General features: G+C 33.4%; 5 protein-coding genes across 11 annotated transcripts in view; 1 reads left to right on the top strand and 4 right to left on the bottom strand.

Annotated features, from left to right (window-relative positions):
* Positions 1-2,687: 2,687 nt before the first annotated feature.
* LOC103490277 (uncharacterized) lies at positions 2,688-5,175 on the top strand. 2 transcript variants are annotated; one of them, XM_051090314.1, is made up of 6 exons: positions 2,734-2,924; positions 3,031-3,127; positions 3,285-3,363; positions 3,454-3,535; positions 4,749-4,809; positions 4,918-5,175. In XM_051090314.1, the coding sequence occupies exons 1-6, from the start codon at positions 2,892-2,894 to the stop codon at positions 5,013-5,015; spliced, it is 450 nt and encodes a 149-aa protein (XP_050946271.1). In that variant the 5' UTR covers positions 2,734-2,891; the 3' UTR covers positions 5,016-5,175. The 2 variants fall into 2 exon arrangements, with proteins under 2 accessions (XP_008447943.1, XP_050946271.1); XM_008449721.3 differs by having other exon boundaries at positions 2,688-2,924; positions 4,749-5,175.
* A 733-nt stretch (positions 5,176-5,908) lies between these two features.
* Positions 5,909-9,602, bottom strand: LOC103490276 (probable 26S proteasome non-ATPase regulatory subunit 3). Of its 3 annotated transcripts, none has more exons than XM_008449720.3 (9): positions 9,429-9,602; positions 9,254-9,334; positions 8,973-9,163; positions 8,711-8,839; positions 8,492-8,628; positions 8,013-8,067; positions 7,824-7,934; positions 7,169-7,408; positions 5,909-6,799 (listed from the first exon to the last, which is right to left on the bottom strand). In XM_008449720.3, the coding sequence occupies exons 2-9, from the start codon at positions 9,321-9,323 to the stop codon at positions 6,287-6,289; spliced, it is 1,446 nt and encodes a 481-aa protein (XP_008447942.1). In that variant the 5' UTR covers positions 9,324-9,334; positions 9,429-9,602; the 3' UTR covers positions 5,909-6,286. The 3 variants fall into 3 exon arrangements, with proteins under 3 accessions (XP_008447942.1, XP_016900506.1, XP_008447941.1); XM_017045017.2 differs by having other exon boundaries at positions 9,254-9,358; positions 9,447-9,600; XM_008449719.3 differs by having other exon boundaries at positions 9,447-9,599.
* A 637-nt stretch (positions 9,603-10,239) lies between these two features.
* LOC103490274 (monooxygenase 2-like) lies at positions 10,240-15,114 on the bottom strand. 2 transcript variants are annotated; one of them, XM_008449718.3, is made up of 5 exons: positions 14,679-15,114; positions 14,530-14,592; positions 11,881-12,049; positions 11,552-11,780; positions 10,240-10,913 (listed from the first exon to the last, which is right to left on the bottom strand). In XM_008449718.3, exons 1-5 carry the CDS (start codon positions 14,906-14,908, stop codon positions 10,378-10,380), a joined length of 1,227 nt encoding a protein of 408 aa, XP_008447940.1. In that variant the 5' UTR covers positions 14,909-15,114; the 3' UTR covers positions 10,240-10,377. The 2 variants fall into 2 exon arrangements, with proteins under 2 accessions (XP_008447940.1, XP_050946267.1); XM_051090310.1 differs by having other exon boundaries at positions 11,881-12,008.
* Positions 15,115-17,537: 2,423 nt separating this feature from the next.
* On the bottom strand, positions 17,538-20,469 carry LOC103490272 (monooxygenase 2-like). 3 transcript variants are annotated; one of them, XM_051090280.1, is made up of 6 exons: positions 20,271-20,469; positions 20,031-20,177; positions 19,280-19,348; positions 19,023-19,179; positions 18,698-18,926; positions 17,538-18,300 (listed from the first exon to the last, which is right to left on the bottom strand). In XM_051090280.1, the coding sequence occupies exons 1-6, from the start codon at positions 20,342-20,344 to the stop codon at positions 17,741-17,743; spliced, it is 1,236 nt and encodes a 411-aa protein (XP_050946237.1). In that variant the 5' UTR covers positions 20,345-20,469; the 3' UTR covers positions 17,538-17,740. The 3 variants fall into 3 exon arrangements, with proteins under 3 accessions (XP_050946237.1, XP_050946241.1, XP_050946243.1); XM_051090284.1 differs by having other exon boundaries at positions 19,943-20,177; positions 20,271-20,415; XM_051090286.1 differs by lacking the exons at positions 20,031-20,177; positions 20,271-20,469 and adding an exon at positions 19,694-19,737.
* Positions 17,538-24,852, bottom strand: part of LOC103490273 (monooxygenase 2-like) — a 40,078-nt gene continuing 32,763 nt past the window's right edge. Inside the window, exon 7 of the mRNA XM_051090290.1 lies at positions 17,538-17,744. The gene's annotated coding sequence lies outside the window, so the exon portion shown is untranslated. The remainder of the gene's footprint in view (positions 17,745-24,852) is intronic.

Genomic DNA, 24,852 nt, shown 5'->3' with positions numbered 1-24,852 from the left:
ATTAAGTGTATTAAATCTATCAAGTGTATCAGCACATCATAACAAATGTATCAACAATACATAAAGTGTATCATGCTTAGTGCATCAAGTGTATGTAATTGATTGAGTGTATCAAGAGTTGAGCAAGTGTATCAACAACATATATCAGTGTATCAATAGTATATATTGGTATCAGTAATTACCTCTTTCTTCGATGATCCTTTCTTCTTTCTTTGTCCTTTTCCACTCTTTGAACTTTCACCCTTCTTAAAATTCATTTTTCTTTTTGTCGTTTTAACTTTTTCCATCTTTTTCCTGTTTTGTTTGTATTTGATAAAAATATATAAAATATTAGTTTTAAAAAGTTGTTTGTATTCAACAGAAATATAAAATACTAGAAAAAGAAATTAAGAATACCTCAGTAAAGTGAATATAAGTGTATAGAAATGTATAGAAATGTATAGAAGTGTATAGTTAGAAAAAAAAAATCAAACAATGGTCTTGTGAAGTGAATAGAGTGTATGAAATACCTTGCCATTTTTCGATTGAAGTGAATCGAAGTTTTGAAGTGTATCAACAAGATGTTGTCCGAAGTTTGTTTTGAGTAGCTAAAACGTGAAGGGGCGAAAGAAAATAACAAGTTTGTTCGAAGGAAAGTTAGTCTGTTCGTTTTCGTCCCAAGGAAACTCTGTTCGTCTCTGTCTGAAGAAAGTCTTTTTTTCGTCCGATTGAAGTGAAACCCTAAATTTTGGGGATGAAAGGGAAATTGCACGGGAGCACGGGAAATTGTATTGAGTAATTTTACAATTTTTAAATGTGGATCGGGCTTTAATTTTCTATTTTTGCAAACTTAAAGATGGTGTGCTATAAACCTAATTTATTAAATTAATTATGCTATACTTGCAAGAGCCCCAATAATTTATGGCCTGCCATATGGACAAACTCTAGCTCTAGTTAGCTCTGCTCACCATGAAACGAAATTACTGCAGTAGATTAAAACTTCAACAGATTTATGAATAGTAGCAGAAGAACGATGGAGACTATAATTAGTTTCAATAGTATATACAATTGCAAAAATTCACAGAAAGAGGAAGAAAGAACATCACCATTGTTAGTATAGTGAGTTTAAGAAAAAACCAAAGGTTCAAGGAGTGATTCCAATCAATCTAAAACCTCAATACGAATAGAATAAACCGATTCTGTTGAAAATTGGAGAAGTGAAAAATCAAATTAGGTAACAATCAAGAATGTCAGGAATTTGAAAATGTTAAAATGAATAATATCATACAAGTGTAAATGTAAAAATGTGTGAGTAATTCCAATATTCCAAACGACTGGTATCAAATTCGGCTTCTCATTTAGTTATTTTAGCATGCCTTTATGACATAGTCATAATTGTTTGTGACAAAGCTTATTAATAGGGTTTTGCTAAGTGAAACCGAAATTGGTTTATTAGAGGTCATTTTCAAACATATGTGATCGACTATATTGAAAAATGTAAACAATTGTTATCGAAGCCCTGAATTTGACATATTCATATCAATGTGTCCATGATGTAGTCATATGCTCTTCAGTATATATGGATTAACTATTTAATGAGAGACTTGATAGTCTATCATTCTAACAAAATAGTGTTAGTCATATCTTTTACTTAATCGTGTCGGTGTATCGTAATGTGTAGTCATAGTGATATTATGAAACTATTCATATCAAAGAGTAAATACAAATGAATAACTATTTGAGGAAAAGCTTGGTGGTTCTTTCGCTTCAAGAGTAAATTGTTGGGAACATGAGCAATATTATGCAATTTTATGAAAGATAGATGGATAGTTTCAATCATTTATTAATTATCACCAACTAAATGCTTAGTAAATTAATTCAATTCCCAACCTTATAGGAGTTAATATATGTCTGTTGACTTTTAACTGAGTAGATGTGTATGTTCAAGTTAATATTAAAAAACATAGATCACTTTGCATAAATGATATTTAAGCCAAAAATAATAAAATATATAACAAATGAATAAAATAATTACATATATAGCAATTAGCTTAAAAATTAGTAAAAGACTAAAAACCTAGGATCATCCACCATTTTAGGTGCATCTTCCCAAATTTCTCAAATAATTTCTCAAATTAAAAGCTATCACAAATAGCTGTTATAAGTTGTTATCAATAAGATTTGCTATTAGTGATAACTTTCTATTTATCACCATTACAAGTGTTTTTTTCGGTTTTCTCAAATTAAAAATTACTAATGATAACGGTTATCAAAACAATTGATAGTTCATATAACTTTTTATCACTAATAGATGTTATCATTGATAGCTTTCAGTTTGAGAAATGTACTATCAATTGTTATCATTAACATTGACTATTAGTGATAGTCACCGAAGGATGAACTTGATATTTTAAAAACATTTTTTGCAATATTTTGTCCTTAGTATATTTCAAAGGTAAGATCAAAGATTAAAATATTCAAGATACGATGATTTATCCGTGGATAAACTCATAAATCCAAAAGGTTCAATATCAATATTAAATATCTATTAATTTGTTCAACATCTTTTATAAATGCTCGTGAAAGATAATATGTCATTTATTTAGACTAATATGAATAGAAATATCAATAACTATACTAATTTAAATAAATTCTATAAAGTCTATGACTCGTAGAAATATACGTCCATATCGATATCTTCTTATATATATATAAATATATATAGATACTATTTCGATCTTAATAAGAAACAATAATAAAAAGATAAAAAGTTAAAAGAATAATAATAATCCATTGGTTTTTTCTTCTCATTTAGAAGATCCGACCTTCTTCGTGGTATCGCAACCGAGAAATCAGCATTCCCCGAGTTTTTTCGCAATCCTGCAAAGGAATTTCGGCGGCCACCGTCGAAGATGATCGTCTGCGTCGCCGTCGTTGGCCACCAGGTGCGACCCCCATGAATACCATATTTTATGGAACCCAAAATAATTTCATATATGTTTATAAGAAAAGATTTGTGATCCCTTTTTCCGATTCGGGCCGAGCTAACAGAACAACCCCCTTTACATTCAAAGCTTCACGGAGGCCGATGATGCTCTCAAGCTCCACCACATTGTACACTGTTCGCTGGATGTCGTCGATGAGAGAGGTATATTTATCTCGCTTGTAATTTGATATTTCGCGATCAGATCTAGGAATCTCGCTTGCTGTTGTACTCAACTAGGAGGGTTTTCGAATTGCTTTAATTTATGTGTCTTGTAGACTCCAATTCGTTTTTCTTATATTGTTTGTGGTGTTGTTGCCAGTGAACAATCCGAGAAAATCTGGACCGACACTGAACGAGACATTTCTGGGTCTTCTTTATCCGACAGAAAATTACAAAGTGTGAGTATGATTGTTCATATAAGTAGGATCAGAATTGGTCCTGTTTTCTATTTCAATTGGAGTGGACCTTTAATGCTCTGTCGTTTCCAGGTATGGCTATTTGACTAATACCAAAGTGAAGTTTATTATGGTGACAACAGATCTAGATGTCAGAGATGCCGATGTTAGAAGTGTGAGTTTCCTTTGTGGGTTTGCAATTTTCTACACCAGTATAGTTCTTTGATTTCACTTGTGACTATTACTGTCAAGTAAGTTTTGAAAAACTTCAGACTTGTTTAGTTGTGAAAACTTTAGTGATGCAAACACTTAATCAGTGCCTCCTACTATTCAATTGTCTTTTAGAAGCTTGCTTTCAATGATAAAGGGCAAGCTTTCCCGCGGTTGCTACTTTAGTATTGATGTGAGCATGATATATTCCTATAGAGGACATTAACATATATTACCTCCTTGACGGCGAGCTGAAACCGGAAGTGGCATCTGTCGGTATCTCAAATGAGCTTCTTATGCTCCGAATATGCACACTTTGATCTCTAAATACACATAGTAATAAAGGATATGTGAGTGCTATGCGCTCAACATCCAACGATAAATGAGATGTAATTCTTTCCTTGAAGTCTAGGTCTCTAAACCTATAATAGAGGATATGTGAATATAAATACCATTGTAGCTGGTTAGGAAGATAGAATTGAACATGACATATTCTAGAGACTTGAGAGGTACACCATTATAGTATTTATTCACCTCACATGCAGCAGAAACAAGAAATGACGTCCACTTAAATTTGAAGTTAGTTTCTTATCTGAAAATATTTGCGCTCAAATTTTCTTGAACAAAACCTAACAATAAGATATTTTAATAATGTGCAATTTATCATTCATTGCCATTAATATTTTTAAGCATTGTTTTCTTTTAACGTTTGTACTTATAACTCGACAGATCAACGGTTTTATTTTTACTACTCTTGCTTCTTTAGGGAGTTTTGGTTTGTCATTGGTTTGAGAAGTCTGAGTTTCATTAGTTTAAATAAGGATGTTTAGTTATTTGTAGCCTTTATTTGGATTGTGAGGAGGATTGAGTTGTAAGAAGTTTTCTCTTTTGTACAGTTTGTGTTTCGATTACAAGCTTATAATTTTCAAGAATCTGGTGTACTGCATGTTTATAGTTCAGCTATGCAAGATTCCAGTAAACAAGATCTATTCTATAGGTTGTGTAGCTATGTCCTAAGTGATACTATTTTGTTGTCTTAATTTATGCCTCTCTCATAGACTATACTTTTCTGAAAAAGAAAGTTAAGCTTGGCCAATTTTTTGGTTCTTCCTGTGCACTCATGCGACATGCTAAACTCCTTAACATGACATCTGACCCTAGTTCAAATTTGTATCCAGTTTTTCAGGAGATTTCATGCTGCATATGTAGATGCAGTTTCGAACCCATTTCATGTGCCAGGTAAGAAAATTACTTCCAAAACTTTTGCAGAAAGTGTGAGCACCATTGTCAAGTCATTTGGCTTCAGTTCAGCTATTTGAGTGACAGAACCACGCAACCATTGTGTAGAACAGAAACTTCAATACCAAGTCAAAGCCATTGACGACTGCAGTTTACAAACCATTGTTGATTACTGTCATCTTTCCTGTATTCTTGATGGTATTTGATTTTTATTTTCTCCATTGTGGTAAGAAAGGTGATAAAGTTACAACTTTTTTTCATAGACATTGACTGTTTCTATTTTGAGCTCATATCACATAACTGGATTTTGTTTCGAGCTGAAATTTTATCTATGAGGATATTAAGTTTAGAGTTGGTTAGCATAAAGTTGTATAATATTTGTTGTTAGGTTCCAGCTTTTAGTTCATTTTTTGTTATAACTTTTGGAACTTCATACGCGGAATGAGGTAGATATATTTAAAATTTGGTTTCATTCGAGATTGAAATAGTGAATATGTCTAAAACAAATACTTTTATGCGTTCGATTGACTAAGATTTTTAATTTGAAATTTTAGAAGGGAGAGTTATATTTGAATTTTTTTTAAAAAAAAAATTCGGTTGAATATTGTGTTTAGTCCATCTCGGTATTATATATATATATATATAAATTTTTTTTAAAGGTATTGTAATTAAATGCAGAGGTGGGGATTTGAACTCGAATTTTTTGTCCACATGTACATATAGATGTCATTAGCTCGTGTCGACAAATTTTATATATTTTTTCTTTTGTGATGGGAGTAAGAATGATGCTAGTACTAGACTTATTATCTCTTTTCTTCTTTTTTTATAATTAATATGTATAATAAAGAATAAAGCATTTACAAATAAATCCAAGTTCAACCTAACGTCAAGTTGAATTCACAACTCTTTGAAAATCTTGAAGAACCTTTTTACATTGGGATCTACGTGGTCTCTAAACAGCACACATTCAAAAAAACATATTCATTGTTTTTAAATTTCTCACCCTTATTGTGCTTTAAAGGATTCTCTATTCTCATACGTCACAAAATTTTACAATTGAATCAAGAAATCCCGACTTAAAAAGATGAAACAAGAAAAGTTCATATAATAATGCATAGGTTCGATCCCATTCTTAAACCTTAATTAAGTAAGCCGTTTGAACATTTAACAGCAGGTCATCTACATTGCACAAATGTAAAAGGCTTCCCGATTAATATCAACTACAAAGTGCCATAAGTTCTCCACTTTCCCCAGATGAAAAATCCAAAAGCTCATGTTACAATTTAGAAGATGGGTATCTCAAGTACGTTCTATGAATTAAACAGCCGGCATTACAAGCATAAAAAGATTCATGGTAAAATAAATGGGTAAGAGCAGTTTGAACTCATGCAACAAAAACTTCCTGCTCAATATACCTGGATGAAATTGTATATCTCCTTGATTCTTGTAATTAGTGTTGAGTCTTGCACAGAATCAGTTAAAAGTCGTCATCGTCTTCTTCGGCTATATGCTTAGCAAGTTCTTGCTCCTGCTGCTGTCGTTCTCTCCTTTTCTCGGCACTTTCTTTTTCTTTGTGGGAGTTTGGCGGAAACCTGAGAGCACGGACTGCCTCGTTATGCATATTCAGGCAGAAAGCAATCCTGGAGTTGAAGGCAATTTGAGGCTCATTGGTAGAGTAGATGTCTCCAGTCTCCTTGGATACCATCCATTTGTTCCCGTGATCAACTGTGGCATCAATTGCTCCATCTCGGGTCGCCTTGGAGACGATACTCTCAGCATCAGCAATAGGATTTTCAGAGTCGAGTCTCAGTTTTTTAGCAATGTCAGCCAGAGAAATGCGTGAATAAGATATGCTAATGTTGCGAAGGCCAGTTCTAATAACATTATGTCGCAGCCTCACTATCAAATTGTTGGTTCGATCTGAGCTGAATGTACTAGAGAACTTCTCAGCAACAGTTCGGAAAAGCTCCAAGTCACCAATTCTCACAGCCTGGAAAAAGAAAAATTGTTGATAATTAATATAACATAGCAGAATAGAAATTCAATAGTCACTATCCTGACTTGTTATTGATAAGAGTTTTACTATAATTCATACGGCAAGGCTAATTCAAGGTGTATTCATTTATTATTTATTTTCTTCTTCACAGAGGAAAAGGAGGAATAGAGGGAAAACGGGGGAGGGAGTGATGGGAAGTTTGGAGATAAATGTTAATAGTATTCTACAACTAGAAATGTTGCAGTACGAATGGTAATTGAATTTCTCCCAGTAAAGCAATCACGAACCTTAACTTTTTGGAAAACGAAATTACTTTTATTTTTGTTAAAGGAAATCAGATGGCTGAATACTTCTCGAACTTACATTTGTGAGTTCAAAGTATGGCCTCAGAGCCGTCTCCATGCCTTTCTGCATGAAAACAGTCCTCTCAGGGATTTCTCCCAACAGCAAGCGAACAATGATTGCCCATTTGTTGCATTGTACTCGAAAACGAAGAGCTGCAATAGGTGCTTTCCGAGCAGCTTGTAGAAGAGACTCCTTTGCATCAGTATATTCCAGCTGAATGGTCCTGATTTTGCCGAGGTAAAATAGGTACCTACAGAACTGTAATACAGACCAATCTTTATGAGACACTTGACTAAACTCTAAAGTTTTAATACACGAAGGTGAGGAAGTTTATACATCACTAAGAAACCAAAACCAAAACCAAAACATATATATATATATATATATATGACGCATGAATTCTTCTTATGCATAGTCATTCAAAACAACTGCAATTATTCTTGGAACTTCAGAAGCATATACACAAGACAAATCGGAGACTTAAAATCCCATTGCCTAATTACTTTAGGAGCCAGGTAACATCTGTTATAGAGAACTTACAAGCGTTTCTACTGAAAAGAATGCTACCTAATGTTGCACAAAACATTCTTAAATCCACAAATACTTTTTTCCTCAGAAGATATGAAATAGATAACAATAATAAATATTAGAGGATTAAAGTTCTTAAACATGCCTGTTGGTTCGAGTGAGCTTCAAATCGGGGTGCCTTGGATCTCAACTTCTCTGCTTGATCATAAAGATTGTAATGGAGGTAATTGCGAAGTAGTAGGTTGAGGAGGGTTTCCTACATCACATTGTTACCAATACATAAGGCACCACAAGGCACAACAAGGTGTTCACTGATAGAAGTGAAGAAAACTACCTGACCCAATTCATCATGGCGCAAGGTTGCTATCCGATGCAGAGCTAGGAGGTTACTGTCAATCAAAGTTCATGTTACATAATGAATATCAATACATAATAACGAAAGTTGTGTGCTCCTTTACTCTGAAATCAAACAAATTCAAAAAGCTTAACTAACATAACTCTATTGTTTGGGGAGGAGCTCCACCCGCATTTCAAAGGGAAGGATCATTTTTCTTTGATTTGCAGGGGTATTGTGGGATCTGAGGGGTGAAAGAAACAATAAGAGTGTATCATGGTGAGAGGTTTCATGTTCTCTTTTGGGCTTTGGTTTTGAAGACTTCGGAATTATTTCCTAGGAAATATCTTACTTAGTTGAAAACGCTTCCCTAGGGTTTTTTTTTTGTAAATCCTTGTTTTTTCCCTCAATGAAAGCAATTGTTTCTATAAAAAAGAAAACTAATATAACTCTACTAAAATCTTAAGTTGGAAACCTACCCTCTGATTTCAGCAAGATCACCGGTGAGTTCATAGCTAAGTGAGTAATAGAAGTAAAGCCTAGATGCTAACACATCAACTGTTCTCCTATTCAAGTTCTTCAATCGGGCAATGCTTGCTGAAGCACAAGCCTTAGCCTGAGACATCCACCAAGTTTGTCAGAATCGCGATTTTGGCAAAATGGAAAAATCCCTGATAGATATGCATAATATACATCACCTCGCCATATTTCTTCTGATCAATCAGAAATATTAGCAAAATCAAATAGCAGAAAATCTCTATCTCGGGTAAGGGGTGTTTTGCAGGTGGCTGTGTTGCTGAGTCAACATCCATTTCGTAGTCCTCCTCCTACCCAATTGTTCAAAAAATTTAAAACTCAGAACACTCGCACCATGAAAAAAAAAAAACTATGTACAAATCTTTAGAGCAGGAAATTACACAATGCAGATAAATATCACATTTCCATTAAATTTGGAATCACCTTCGGAATAAATGAGGATAACCTTGTGTGCACATCGGAACCTGGCGGGAGAGCAAAATTGAGAAATGAAGAAAGATCAGACGCTTTCAACTTCCGTCTCAATGCCATAGTCAGACGAATAGCTCGAACAATTCGCCGGACTTCCCGAGCATATGCACCAGTTTCAAGAAGCGACACAATCTCTTTCAAATCTGATTGAAAGAAATCGTTAAAAAAAAATAAAAATCAACCAAGCTAAGAATTAAAAAAAGAAAAAAAAAATGAACATAGAAGTATGATACGTTGTAAAGTTGAAGGAGAAGAAGAAATGGGAGCAGGAAGCTCCTTCATCTCAGCATCTTGCGTCGTCATCTTCGCAAATTCTATGAAATCCACAGAACTAAAAACTGAGTGGAGAAAAATCAGAATGAGGAAACAAAAAGAAGAAGACAGATGAATAATTCAAAGAAATTGAACATGTAATATGGAGAAAACCGGAGATTTTGGAGTATAAAGCGATTGGAGATGGGAACAAGGGTTTCTTCAGGTTGCCTCCTCAGCAAGACAAGCCCAGTGAAAGGGAGAAGAGAACCAAAACCAAAATTATGGATTTCTTCTCTTTTTTACTTTTTTCTTAAAAAAAGAATGATATAATATAAGCTTATAAGATGAAGGTTAAATGGCAAATTTTTCCTAATAAATTAGAATTAATCTAAAACAATAAAAACTAAGTTTGCAATATAACCTAAAAACACAATAAAATCTTATACATTAAGAATAGGTGAAAACAATTATACTAAATGTTTGTATCAATGTTTCCAAATTTTTTCATTACATCCCTAAAAATTGAAACTTGAAACCATAAATATAATATCGAAATGAATATTTTAAAAGTATATAGACATAATAAACTAAAGTTGAAAATATAACAACCAAAATAGATATTTTCAATGAATAACGAAACAGTTGCCAAAAACCGTCGATGAACTAAAAAACCAAGATTGTGTAATGAGCATACATAATTAATTTCATTATATATCATTTTTGTTGACATTTGATGCTCTAACCTAAAGAAACTTTTGTTGATGTTTTTGTAAGTATTTTCAATTAATAACGGACATAAAGGTGTAAATGAAAGTTTTATAGACCATTTTCTAATAATGAAAAAAAAAAAATACATACATCATTAAAGCTAGGTATTAACTTCAAAATCTACGTACTAAAATGAATCAAAATCAAAAATAAAAAAACAACAAAGTATCTTACATCAATTCAAAGCCAATTCATGTATGACTTAGCTAATTAAGTAATATATCATCGAATAAAAAAAATTAAGTACGAGGTTCTCACGCACATATTATTGAAGTAAAAATTAGCAAAGAATACAACAAACAAACAAAGTCATACACAAAAGTGGGTTAATGTATCAACCAAGTGTCCCACAATCAAAATCAGAGATCTTCATTAACACACCAACAAGAGAATCAGCCAAGATATTATCCCTCAAGTAGTTCATCACTTTCCCTTTACTCTCTTGAATTGAGCCAACCACATAAGATGCAATTATAAGCTTAATGCTTCTCCATCTCCTCTCTTTTGCATATTTCTCCAAACCTTTCTCTATTCTCTTATATTCCTCCTTGTCTTCTACTTCACCATTTGGATTCCTTGACATAGCTTCCGCTAAACAACGGGCGAGAATGACACCGTCTTCCAATGCAGAACAACCACCTTGGCCAAGATCTGGGGTCATCGAGTGGAGTGCGTCACCTGCAATACTAACGTTACCTCGAGAAAAGTTATTGCAAACAAGCTCCCAAGGACGCCTATATCTCAATGGAAGTGAGACAAAAGCATCAACTTGGGTGTCTTCAACAACAGCCCTTGCTTGATCAGGTACCTTTCCAAGCTTGCTCAAAATATGTTCCTTCAATTTTGTTGGGTTCTCTTCAATCTCCTCCTCTTCAAGTTTCCCGATGTATACCAGGAATAGGACATGGGAATTTTAAAGAGTATTATTAGAATATTTGTGATCGGAACTAGTTGGTTTTTAGTTTTTGAAAATTAATAAAATAAACACTTGTTTGATCATCTCCAAATTTTTTTGAATGAAATATCGTTGCAAGTATTTGAACACAGAACCTCCTTAAATTATATATTCTAATATTTTCTTAAATCACCAACTTTTCTACTTTCATCTTATTTCAGGGTGAAAACAAATTTAATATAATATCTAACAAGACTAAAAAAAGTAAAGTTTCTCAAAATTTATTTTTGTTTTGAAATTTAGTTAAGAATTCAATTATTTTACTTGAGAATATGAAAACCACGAGAAAGAAAGGAAAGGAAATAAGTTAAATTTAAAAATACAAATTGAATGAGGCCTAAGAAATAAGAATGACGTTTAACGCATTAACAAGTAGATGAAATTGGTTATTAGAATTGACCATTATTACATGAACAATTTTATATATTTGGATATACAAGTGAGAAACTTAAAAGATATTTCAAATTTATAGATTTGATGATCATTAAGTTATCGTGTAACAGTTATTGAAGGCGTCACATTGTAGGGGTTGATCATGTTCAGAGTAACTAACCTTGTTTGGAAGGACACCAAGTGGCAAACCAATAAACAGTGTTGGAGTTACATGGCATAACACCAAAGCGAAGGCCTTTGCTAAAGAACCACATGAACTTATTATCAAATCCATGACCATCGTTGTATGTTACGATCCCTCTGGTAGCGTTTCTTCCTGACAAAGAAGGCTTCTTCAAGCCAAGCCACTTAGCCACCACAGAGTTCACTCCATCACATCCAATCAACACCTAAACATCTCATTATTTACACTATTAAATTTTCATTATAACTATATTTTATTTATTTATTTATTTTGAGTTGGGGTTTTGTTCATATATATGATTTTACCTTGGTTTTGAGAATCGTTCCATCAGCAAGATGCAGGAGCTTAAGAAAGCCTGCTGCTTCTTCTTCAATGGAAACGAGCTTTGAGGAATATTTAATCGTGTCTTTTGGAAGATCCACTGCCAGTGCTTCTAGTAATGACTTTCTCATTAGAGTTCTGGCTTCTTGGTCTCTGCTCATTAATTTAATTTTCTCACAGACATGTTCTATTTAAAATTAAGGAAAATTGTCGTGGATAACGCATTGGACGAAACTATTTATAAATATAGGAAAATAAATTTAACGAGCTATAAAGAGTTTGATAAATTTTACTATATTGTATAAATAATTTTAATATTTTACTATTTTTTAAGATGTCCTTGGAATTAACTACGTTTTTTTTAATTTTCTGTTAACCATAGTTATTTTTGGGGAAAAAAAAGTGATTTTTATTCTCTATAAACAAAACAAAGAAATGAACAAGCAAGCCCCTTGTATATATGCAACACCATATGATATGGCATTTATAACCCATTTAAGTCCCTTTTTTACGTGAAAACAGTTCCATTTTTTTCTATTCATAATATTTTTCAAAAACAAAATTAATTTCGTTAATTTTATTATTTTTTCCCATTTTAAATGGAGGAATGATTAGATGTATCCTATTTCAAATGTTTACATCTTTTTTTATACACACAAATAATTTCCTAAGAATAATATTTGATAATTTTTATTTTTGTGCGATAAGAGACGTAGAGTCTAAGTTTTTTTCTCTTTTGAAAAATGTTTATTAAAAAAGTAAAAGAAATTAAAAATAATAGAGATAGGAGATTTAAACCACATGCTAAAGTCTCGTGGTCACTAATCTGCTTGGTAATTCTTTGTTAAAATTACCAAAGGGTTTTTATCTATAAAAAGTCATTGAAGCAAAAAATAAAGAAACCTGAAAAATGAAAACATGACACATTTAAAGTCCATTTGGATAATTTATTTTTTTTAAGTAACAGAAACAAAAATTTGTTTAATAATCGTTTTTTTATTTTTATTTTTTTAAAACATTTTTGCTTTTTTTAATTTAAATATAATTTAATTAGGTAAAAAAATAAAAAATATATATAAAATTCATACAAATATGAAAATGATAATTATAAAATATTAACATTATCAAATGAATCTCATTTGCCAAGTTAATAACTATAATACAATAATTTTTATTAATCATATTAAAATTTGATTTGAAATATTACTTTTTTTTTTTTTAAATGATGTTGATTCAAATTTAACTCAATTATATTATTATTAAGAAATAAGTTAAGAAATATATATTTTTAAAAAATTTAAAAAAAAAATCATCAAAGTTGAGAATGGAAACATAATAACAAAATTGGAAGAATAGTTTTTCTATTTTTTCTTAATTTTAGAAACGTTTCTTAAATTTTGAAATCAAGAAACAAAAATATAATCAAACATAGTTATTGTTTTTGTTTCTTATTTCTCATTTCTACTTTTTAATAAGTATTCCTTTTTTATTCCTTTTTCAGGAAAAACTTCCTATTTTCTTTTTCAATGTTCGTACTTCTTATATTCTAACAATTAAAATAAAAAATGCAATTTGTGTTTTATATGAAAATTATTGTTTTAAATTAAATACTCAAACTACTGCAAGGTGTTAGTATTTGTATTTAATAAAATATTGAAATATAATAAAATATAATAAATTCAATTTACAATGGTCAATTACCTAAAATTTTGAATCCTACGAATTTTCTTTCACATTTTGTATTGAAATAAAGTTGATTCGTAAGATTAGTTAAGATACATGATAGATTCATTCCAACACTCACACACATATACATATAAAAAAAAGAACATATGTTTTAAATGCAAAAAGTAGGTAGTGTACTCGTAAATAATTGAATTATTTTGATTATATAAGAACAATATAACATCATCTATCAGAATAATTAGGGGTCTTCTAAAAAATACAATAGAATGTCAAAATATTAACAATTTCGAAAACAAAAAAAGTCTACAAACCCACAATGAAAAATACACAAAAGTCCCGTCAACCACACTGTAAACAATATATATTTTGTATACGATTATTTAGATTTGGCTATTGTTTATTTGACTATTGTTTGGTACAAATTTGTTTAAGTGATCGTTTAGTCAATTCTAAACTATTTTTTTTTAATTTTTAGTACATGAAATTTAGATTTGGCACCTCTATTTTTTTAAAGATTTTTTCTTTTACATTTGACTACACCATCATTTTGGATTTGATTATTTTCTCAATTTGAATTTTTTTTTAAAAAAATGGCTACTTTTTTGGATTTGACTATTTTCTCGATTTGAAAAAAAATAAAAAAATGACCGCTTTTTCATTTTGTTATACGCACGAAGTAAATATTATAACAATTATATTTATGAAAATTTTTTGTAGTCATTTTTTTTTATAATTATCAAGTATAAACATTTTCTAAAAATTGTAAATACAGTAAAGTCTATCACTCTCAGATACCATCGATAAATTTTGATAATTTTTGCTATATCCGTAAATTTTTAAAATATCGATATATATTTAATTATTTTGAATCACTCTATTTGTAACTATAACATTCTTTCTATTTTGAAAAAATTATTTCTTCTCGATCCAATAAATAAATAACTCACCGGTGACCCGTAAAGAGCAAATTCGAAGTTGGCTTCCCGGAAACCGCCGAGAAAGTGACGTTTCTACAATCAACAAAGCAAAAAGGAGTCTCGAATTAACACAAACTAACTTTTCTGAAATTAAAGCAATTAGGAATAGAAGAATTTACCCGGCGAGGCGATCGTGGCGGAGGCGGAGAGAATCGGCGACTCCCAAGGCATCGAGAGCCTTCCAAGCGTTATTCCATGTAGTCAAAGCATAACCAGCGGCTCTCAAAGAATCGGAAGTTTCCAATACTAAGCTTCGAATCCCTAACCTGTGAAGCCCCAAGGCAGTGGCGAGACCTGAGATTCCAGCTCCGACGATCACTATCTCTTCAACATCACCTTTTTCTTCCATGATTCCGGCAGAGTAAACAATTCAATTGTGTGGATGATTCAAGAAATGATTGGGAATTAGAAGTTGCTCTGTTTGGATTTATAGAGAGAAAAAAAAAATGTTAAGAGAGGGAGAAAGAAATGATTGGAGACTGTAGGCTGCCTCTTGCAATAATTGCATTTTTGTGGCGGGCGGAAAAGTGGATACTCTTTTCTTCTTTTTACGTTCCCTAATACTATTATGGTATTTTGGAAGTTATTTAACTTAAAGCTAAATATTTTCTGATAATTCTTAAATTTGGTGGTATGGCTATTTAAAAATAATAATAAAAGTTGTTATCTAATAGTGTTTTTACTATAAATTTTAAAAATAACATCCATATTTTAAATATCGAAAAGTTAGTCAAAATATTTATAAATTAGAATAAGATTTTTTGCATTTTTTTATAGAAATCTATACTCTCCTAAAAGTCTATTGTTAATCGAAATGGATAGAAATCTATTCGATGATAGAGACTAATACAAATCTATCATTAATAGAGGTTGATAGAAGTCTATAGTGTTAATATTTATTTTGTTATTTCTATAAATAATTCGACTTTTTTCTATACGTGAAAACTTAGTATAAAAATTGTTGTGTTGTTACTGTTAAGATTTTATTGGGAGTACATATATGAAAATGAGATATTTGAAAATCCATCTAGTAAAATGGAACAAATCTAAAAGTGTTAGGACAAACAAAAATATCTTTTTTAGACCTTGCTTCCTAACCATTTACTTTTAATTATTGTTTTTTTAAAAAAAAAAACTTGTTCAATGCTTTCACAGATTTTATTTTTCTTTTTTCTTTTTTTTTGCCATCCATTTTTCTATGTTGTGTCTATTTTTCTAGAGCTTCCTCAAAGCTTAAGCCAAAGTTTTGAAAACATAAAAAAAAGTATCTTTTGAAATTTTGTTTATATTTTTATATTGGTTAAAAATTGAATTATTTAGGTAAGAAATATGAAAACCATGATAATAACCATAAATTTCACATAATGACCTGATAATAAAAAAAATTCTACGGCCCACTCATTCCTAAAAACTTTATTGTCATATATTGATCTTTTTGCCTTGTGAAATATCATATCCCAATTTTAAAAAGAGATAGATCGTTCCCCTTCATATTTGAGTTGTTTCCCTTCTTCTCGTATCTTTCTCTTTTCCAATCGTATCTCTACTTCTCTCATCATCTCTCTTTTTCGACCTTTGTCAAATCTTTTTGCTACCATTTTGCCAACTATTTTTATACACTTTCCATCATTCTCGTGTCTTGAAAGGTATGTTGCTCTTATCCTCTAATGTATGTTGCCTTTTTTGTTTCGTTGAGCGTAGGTATAAGGTTCATTTAGTTCGTCTAAGCGCATCGCCTAACTTTTTATAAACGATCAATCATATTTTATTAAGCGGTCTCTCGCATTTTACTAAACGATCTCCCACAATTTACTGAGCGATTTCCCATAGTTGTCTAATTTCTCAAGCAATTGTTAAGACACATCTTCATATATGATTTGGTGGAGAATGAAACCAGTCTCAAAGCAATTATGTTGGAGGTCATGTGAAAGGTCTACAAGTTAGAAATGATATAACATGTAGTGAATTAATGAGTATTTTGCACCAAAGGATCTACCTGTACAGGCTTAATATACAAGAAAACATGAAGACAAACAGTAATAGCACATGTCACAAGCCCATTTAGGTGACATGATATGTAATGGAAAACCTAAGCAATCGCATAATCGACGGTGGGAAGCCATTCAGAAACGATGTGAAATCGTTCGATAAATTGTGGCAGATTGCATAGTAAAATGTAGGACATTACATAGTTAAACATGAGAGATCAATTGATAAAATACGGATAATCATTTAATAACAATTGCGTGATCATTCATAACAGGTTAGGCGATGTACTTTACCGAACTAAACAAACCTTAGAGCCATGCTTAGAGGAATGGAATGATCAATGTACATTAAAGGATAAGAGAAGCATAGGCATACCTTTTGGAAAACAAGAATGATGAAAGATGTGTAGGAACAAATTGTGGCGAAAAATTAGGACAAAGGTCGAAGAAGAGACGACAAGAGAAAAAGAGATGCAATGGCACAAGAGAGGTAATGAGAAGAAGGGAACAACAAAAAGAAACAACCTCTTTTGAAGATTGAGGACAAATAATGTATTTCACATAACAAAAAGATCAATGTCAATAAAGTTTTTAAGAATAGTTCGGTTGTAGAAAAGTTTTGTTGGGAAAGTCTAAGAATAGTTAAAGAAACTAAGTACAATTTTTAAAAAAACCAAATAATTATTAAATAGAATTATATGAAAAAAGCAATTTCATATATAAATTTGGTAAAAATACATATTTTTGGTGAAATTTTATAGCTTATCCCATGTAATTTTGAGATTTTAAATGATTCTTAACCTAAACAATGGTGATCGTTAAATAGTGAGGGTGACATCAACACTAGCAAAGGTCAACCGTTTAATAAATCTATCTAGTTGTTGGTCAACCAAGGGTCAAGTTGTGAAAACATACTCAGAGAAGCACTAAAAGATAAATTTTAAAACCAAAGGACAAGTATTTAATTTGTGTAATTTGTTTATCAAAATCTCCTCACAAACAAGAGCTTCACCTGCCATTGTTTTATTAAAAAATTTCCAAAAGGCAACTATCTTACAACAAAGATGATCAACGAGGTTACTATCTTTCTTTCTATATATTTGCACACCAGCAAACTTCAGCACTTGCCATTATGCTAACTTACCAACACACTAAAATTTTTCCCAAAAGAAAAGCAGTGACAACGAGAGTCGTTACCTTAAAAAAGAAGAGGTCAGTTTCCCACAGTCAAATTTTGCATTTCTAAGTAAGAGTCCAACCAGAAACTTAGACAAAATTTTATCCCTAATAAACTTAGCAAACACCCCACTGCTCTGTTGTATCCTACCCACCATATAAGCTGTACCGATCAGCTCGATGCTCCTCCATTTCCTCTCTGACGCATACTTCTTCAGCCCCATCTCAACCTGCACTTGCTGCTCTCTTTCTGCCTTCTCCCCCTCCTGGCTGCTTGGTTTCTTCAGCAGGGCTTCTGCAACACATCTGGCTAAAATTACTGCATCTTCCAAAGCAGCACACCCACCTTGGCCTAAGTCTGGAGTCATAGGGTGCAATGCATCACCAGCCACACACACATTGCCTTTCACAATGTTGCCCAACATGAGCTCCCATGGAGGTCTGTATTGCAATGGTGCTGGTTGAAAACAACTCACATCAGTTTCTTCTATCACAGCCCTTGCTGCCTCAGGTATCTCTCCAAGCTTGCTTAACACAAGTTGTTTCAGTTTTACTGGATTCCTTTTCATTTCCTTCACTGTGGGGCAAGAGACAACACGAAGAAAAATAATTAATAGACATATTTGCTTTTCTAGTTTTGTCAGTATTGGGAAAATATATATTGGATCCAACTCAAGGATGAGGATTACTTTTAAGATTACCGAAATTATGGAGACAAAATTCAGACAATTAAAAGTGTAAGACTAAAGTAAAATAAAAGGACCTTAATTGTATTTTAAGTCAATTTTAAATCTCAATAGCATTTGATCTAATTTTCTATACACTGATAATTAACATCCTGAACAAAGTTAAAATCAGAACTCATACGTGGAGGGAGTGTTAAAGATTGAATATACAAATGATTAGATATAGCTATACTTAAAGTTAAATTGGTAGCTTTTGGGTCTACGTGATCTTAATCATTGTGGACTCACCGTCAGCTGAGGGGGTCCAAGAGAAAAACCAATAAAGAGTCTTATCATCACAAGGAATGATACCCGCTCGAACTCCCTCACCAGCATATAGGCTCACTTTTCGTCCAAAATTATGGTTGGACTCACGCTGTAAACAACCTCTCACAGCACATCTCCCTGTGAAGGCTGGTGCCTTGAAGCCTAGCCATTTTGCCACCACTGATTTAACCCCATCACATCCAATTAGCACCTTTTCAATCAAACCAAGTAGTATTTAAATAATGCAAATCAATAGAGAAGATAGATCATATCTGAGAAATAAGAGAAGAGAGGAGACACAATTTACCTTAGTCTTGATTGAGGTTCCATCAGCAAGATGCACAAGTTTAAGCAAACCAGACTCCTCAATGGCAACTACCTTGGAGGAGAATTTGATGGTTCCACTTGGAAGTGCCTTGGCCAGACATTCCAGCAAAAACTTTCTTCTCACACAACGGACTCCACTGCCCATCAAAACAAGCTCATAGATCTCAACCAAACAGCAATCAAGCAGAATAATTATACCCTTCCAGTTATAAAATCGAAAAAAAATGCCTAACTGACCCTTCTTCTGGGGCTGAAAACAAAAGCTCTGATGTTTTATCCCCTGAAATCATTGATGAAGTAATAATCCTGCATTGTGTTAAAGACAATTAACAACGATGTTAGAAATCAGAGCCACAATCCTTGACAGAAAACAGTTGTTACATTGCAGAAAACGAAGATAATTGACATTATATAACAGGTTACAGCTATTTCTGTTGTAAATTCTCCGTATATAACTAGAAAATTTAAAATTATATATGAAAAATTGGAATGAAAATTGATGTGTAACAAAGTTCAACTTAGTATAACTACCCAAAGATCTTAAAATTTTGTTGGAATTGTTTGTAATCCTATCAATAATGATCAATACTGCTACACAGAACCATTACAGGGTTTTATTTGACAATGAGAGAGGTAGCTCATATGTCTTACTGAAGACATGAGGTCCCTTGATTTTTCATCTGTGAGATCATCACGATCACTGTCTTTTGAATTCACAATTAACATAGCTTCCAAACATTGATGTAAAGCTATGAACAAAAAGTACAATAACTGTAAGAAATCAACTTAGAAAGAAAATTCTGGTGCGAGAATAAATGAACACAAGAATAATTGGAATTTGGAAGTTAAGTCCATTTAAGAAAATCAAGTAGTCGGTCAGTTCAGTTCTCCCACACTCACTCGAAGTTTTCATACTGGCATAAGAACAAACACCATGAATCCAAAAAGGAAAGAAAAGAGCATTGAAGGCTGGATGGTGTATGATTACCCGTCAAGTTGGTCATGGTTTTGCCTAAGTGAATCACCAATTCCAACGGCATCCAACGCCTTCCAACCATTCGTCCATAAGGACAAGGCATATCCAGTGACTCTCAAATCATCCGACGACTCCAAAACCAAGCTTCGGATACCCAATCTACACGATAGAAAGTGAAATCATAAGCATCAAGAAGAAAACTGAGAAACCATCGATTCAGATTCACACAAAGAAATTACAAGGTGGGTTCACCTGTGAAGTCCCAATGCAGTAGTGAGACCACATATTCCAGCTCCCACAATCAAAACATCAACCACATTTTCCATATCTTCTTCCAATTCAATGAGTGCAAAAGCAAAAGAAAAAAACAACGGTTGTGGGGAAAATTGAGGACAGGAGGATATAAAGGGGAAGATAAGGATGGGAAAATGTTGGAGACGGAAGTCATTAGGTAAGCAAATTGAGGATTAAAGTTTGACCTATTTGAGAATAGAGGGAGACCGGAGACGAAGACAAAAATCCTTCTTTTTCTTTTTTTTATTTGAAAATGGAACTGCTGCAGCTACAAGGACTAGCGGTCGTAATACGATTCTAATGTTACCATTTATATTCCACCTTCCACCGCCGCAATTACTATTATCATTTGATAATTGTATTATTTTTTTCAAAAGATTGACAGAAAAACTTATACGTGGATTTACACAAATGTCGAGTTCGAAAATATTTATATATGTACCAAAATTTGATTAATATAATAAAACATCTTAATTTATGTAGATAGATACAAAATATTAGTCTATAATGATTTATTGTCCATCGTACTTTTCTATATTTTAATTAATTTATTTATTTATTATTATGTTTTAAGCATTTTAACATTTTAGGGAAACGATGTAATACACTAAAAATGTTTAGAACAGGAGTGGAATGAGTTATAATAGTCCACTCCTTTTTTGGACAATGTTAAAAAATTTAGAGAAAATACATAATTTGATTATGAAATTTCATAAATATACTAAAATAAGATTTTTTTTTTACTTAATTAGGAATTCATATATTTGTAAGACAATTTTAACCTTATGATTAACATTAATTATATAGGTAATTCGAAATTAAGAAGTATATTTTGGCTTAGGTAAATTATAACATTCTTAATTATGATATTAATTAATGTAAAATATTAATTATTAATAGAAAAATGTTACCTTATATAATTTATTTTAAATTATCATCAAATAATATATCTTTGAATATAGAAATAATTTCCAAAATTCTCTTTCTTAATTATTCATCAGCCACATAATTCTTACGTCCTCATTTCCGTCGTCAACAGTCATTCTTCTCTGTTACATCCGTTACCTACAATTTATCCAATTTTTTCACCAATTCTGGTACATCCTCCGTCAGAAAGTTTTTGAATTTCTTCACCAATTTCATCCAGTTTCATTCTCCATCTCCTTATATTTCGTCCATCACCGTTTCCGATTCCATTATTCACAGAATCTCAATTTATTTCGTCATTTCGTTCTCCTCATGCATCGGTTAATTGTCTTCCGCAATTCATTATATTTTTCCGTACTCCTTTAAATCGTAGTATTCCTAGAACGTTTAATGTTATATTCCGAAATATTTATTTTAGACATATACCACTTCATATATATATAACAATGCATATATTTATTACATACAGTCCTCAAGGAATTTCAATTGACTGTTATGTAAATTAGTTTATATATTTTTTTTTTTTGAAAAGGTAATTTTATTATACAATAACAAGGGGACCTCACAGCCTGAGGTCAAGGCAACAAAGCATAAAATGCTAACATAACAAAGATAGCCTCTAAACATAACAAAAGTACGTACCAAAAAACAACAAAGTAACAAAGGACAAAAAGACCACAAGCTCAACATAGTCCTATCGAATAGGGAAGTTCAACATAACATATAAATGTATAAAACCCCACAGCCCGGGGACAAGCAGGAAAACCAAACAAAAGAACAAGTTAAAAAGGAAGATCAGCATCCTCACGCCAAGAGCCAGCACGAGCATGAAACCATGTACAAATAAGATGGAAAAGGACAATATGATCACGAGCCTGACCACCATGTAGCCGATGATTCCGCTCGTTCCAAATAAAATAGATAGTTGCGCATCAAAGAACGCGCCACAACTTACTCCTCACACCCTTCCCAATACCCTGATGACAAATCCAAGACAACTCAACCCCCCAATGCCCAATCCTATGTGAGGAAGCCATGATCCGAAGAACCCTAGACCAAACATCCCCCCCCCCCCCCAAATGGACACGAAAAGAATAAGTGATCGCGAGACTCCACACCCCCCCGACATAGAATGCACCACATCGGTACCGAACTATCCCACCTATGCAATCTATCTCTAGTGCCCAACCTATCTTTAATGGCCAACCACGCACAAAAGGAATGTTTTGGGATATTTCTCCCACCCCACAATAAACCATCCCAAAGAACCCGACCACCCCTAGGACGAATAGCTTTCCATGCACTTGCAATAGAGAAACCACCCTGACGACCAGGAACCCAGACCCAACTATCACTGACACTGAGACACGGACTAACCTCCTGAACCCTGTCCCATAAGTTAATTAATTCCAAAAAAACTCGCGACCAAAGCCATTCTCCATTTGAGCCAATAAAGTCAGAAAGTCTAGCCTCCCTCCGGCTTGCTGCATCATAAAGCACTCTCTCCCCAACCTGCTCCAGAATAGCACCCCCTGCAACCACGGATCAAGCCAAACTCTACATCTATTGCCATTTCCCACCTTCATCCTCACATGATGCTTCAACTTCTCTCGCTTACGTAAGATCGCCCGAAGACACCAAGAACGACCCACTCTACTATCCACATCCCACAATGACCTCCCCTTTAGTATATAAGCCTCCACCCAAGCCACCCAAAGAGAACCCAAACTTGTCAACATAAGCCACAAAATCTTCAAAGTACTCGCAATATTCCAAGAAGGGCCATCTCGAATATCAAGACCGCCCTCCTCAAAGGGTAGACACACATCCACCCACGCCACCTTTATACCTTCTACCTTCCTCCTTACCCCTCCAAAGATAAGATCTGAGAATTTTGTCCACCTCATTATGCACATACGCAGGAAGAACAAACACACTAGCCCAGTAAACTTGAAGGCTGCGAAGCACAGAACAAACAAGCTGCAGTCTACCAGCAAACGAAAGAACTCGAGCAATCCAAGATCGAATCCGGCTAGTGATACGCTGAATCATAGGAGCACAATCATTAGAACGTAACCGACCAGTAAGAAGAGGAAGCCCAAGATAACGAACAGGGAGATTTCCACGGACAAAACCCATACAAGCAGCCAGTTGAGAAGCATTCTCATTATTAACTCCTGCAACAAAAATAAAGCTTTTCCTAGGATTTGCAAACAAACCTGAAAGCTCACCAAACTTCTGAAGACATTCTCGAATAAATCTGATAGAGGGCTCATCAGCAGCACAAAATATCATAAGGTCATCGGCGAAGGTCAGATGAGTTAACTTCACCTTTTCACAACGATGGTGAAATTGAAAACTCTGAGGAATCTTGTTTAACATACGAGAAAGAACTTCCATCACCATAACAAAAAGAAAAGGAGATAAAGGATTACCTTGTCTTACATCCTTCCTGCCATGAAAAACCCCCTCCAGCGAGCCATTAATCATAATAGAGAACATAGGGGAAGTAACACAGGTCCTAATCCAACTCACAAACTTCAAAGGAGTGCCAATAGCAATCAGCAAACCAAACAGAAAATTCCAATTAACAGAGTCATATGCTTTTTGAAGATCAACTTTCAAAGTACATCGAGGTTTACCAGAATTAAGATGATAACCTCCTACCAGTTCCTGACAAAGCAAGATGTTCTCGATAATACTCCTCCCAAGTATAAAAGCAGACTGGTTACTACTGATAAAAGAAGGAAGCCACACATGAAGTCTATCAACCAAAATTTTAGAAATGCATTTATATAACACATTACAACAAGAAATAGGTCGAAAGTCCTCCAAACGCTTAGCCCCATTATGTTTAGGAATGAGGGTAATAGCAGTAGCATTAACTCCTACTGGAAGATAACAGGTCTCAAAGAAATGTAAAACCGCATCACAAAAATCTTCCCCAACCACAAACCAGGCACCTTTGAAGAAACCTACAGAGAACCCATCAGAACCAGGAGCCTTTCCACTATCCATAGAGAATAAGACCCTCCTAACTTCCTCCCGACTAATAAGTAACTGTAACGCCTGACAACACTCCCCAGACCACTAAAACTGAACAATATCATCAATTACTAGGGACAATTCTCTATAGCCAATTTCCTGGGACCCCAAACTGTTACTAAAATAATTAACTGCCATCTGAGCCACCCCATCATGTGAAGACACCCTGGATCCATCGGAATCAACTAGAGAAAGTAGTGAATTACGACTCATACGAGAGCGGACGGATCGATGGAAAAAAGCCGTATTCTAATCACCAAGTTTTAACCATCGAATTCTGGATTTCTGCCGAAGCGAGGCTTCTTCCAATCTAACTGCTGTCCAGAAAGTCTCAGTAGCAAGGCTTGCTTGGCGACTCAAAACATCTGACATTGGGTTACGTTCTACCTCTCTCTGAGCTATATCCATGGCCTCCTTAGCAATGCGCATCTCCTCACTAAGACTCTTGATGTGTCTACCAAACCGTCTATGGAGGATAGGTTTGAGATGATGAAGGTTTCTCATAAGGCTTACTAGCGGAGAGACACCCTCATGACTACTCCACATCCTAGCAACCACCTCAATAAAG

Source organism: Cucumis melo, chromosome 1 (genome assembly GCF_025177605.1).
Source record: "Cucumis melo cultivar AY chromosome 1, USDA_Cmelo_AY_1.0, whole genome shotgun sequence".
NCBI lineage: Eukaryota > Viridiplantae > Streptophyta > Magnoliopsida > Cucurbitales > Cucurbitaceae > Cucumis > Cucumis melo.
This window is presented reverse-complemented; position numbering and strand designations above follow the sequence as displayed.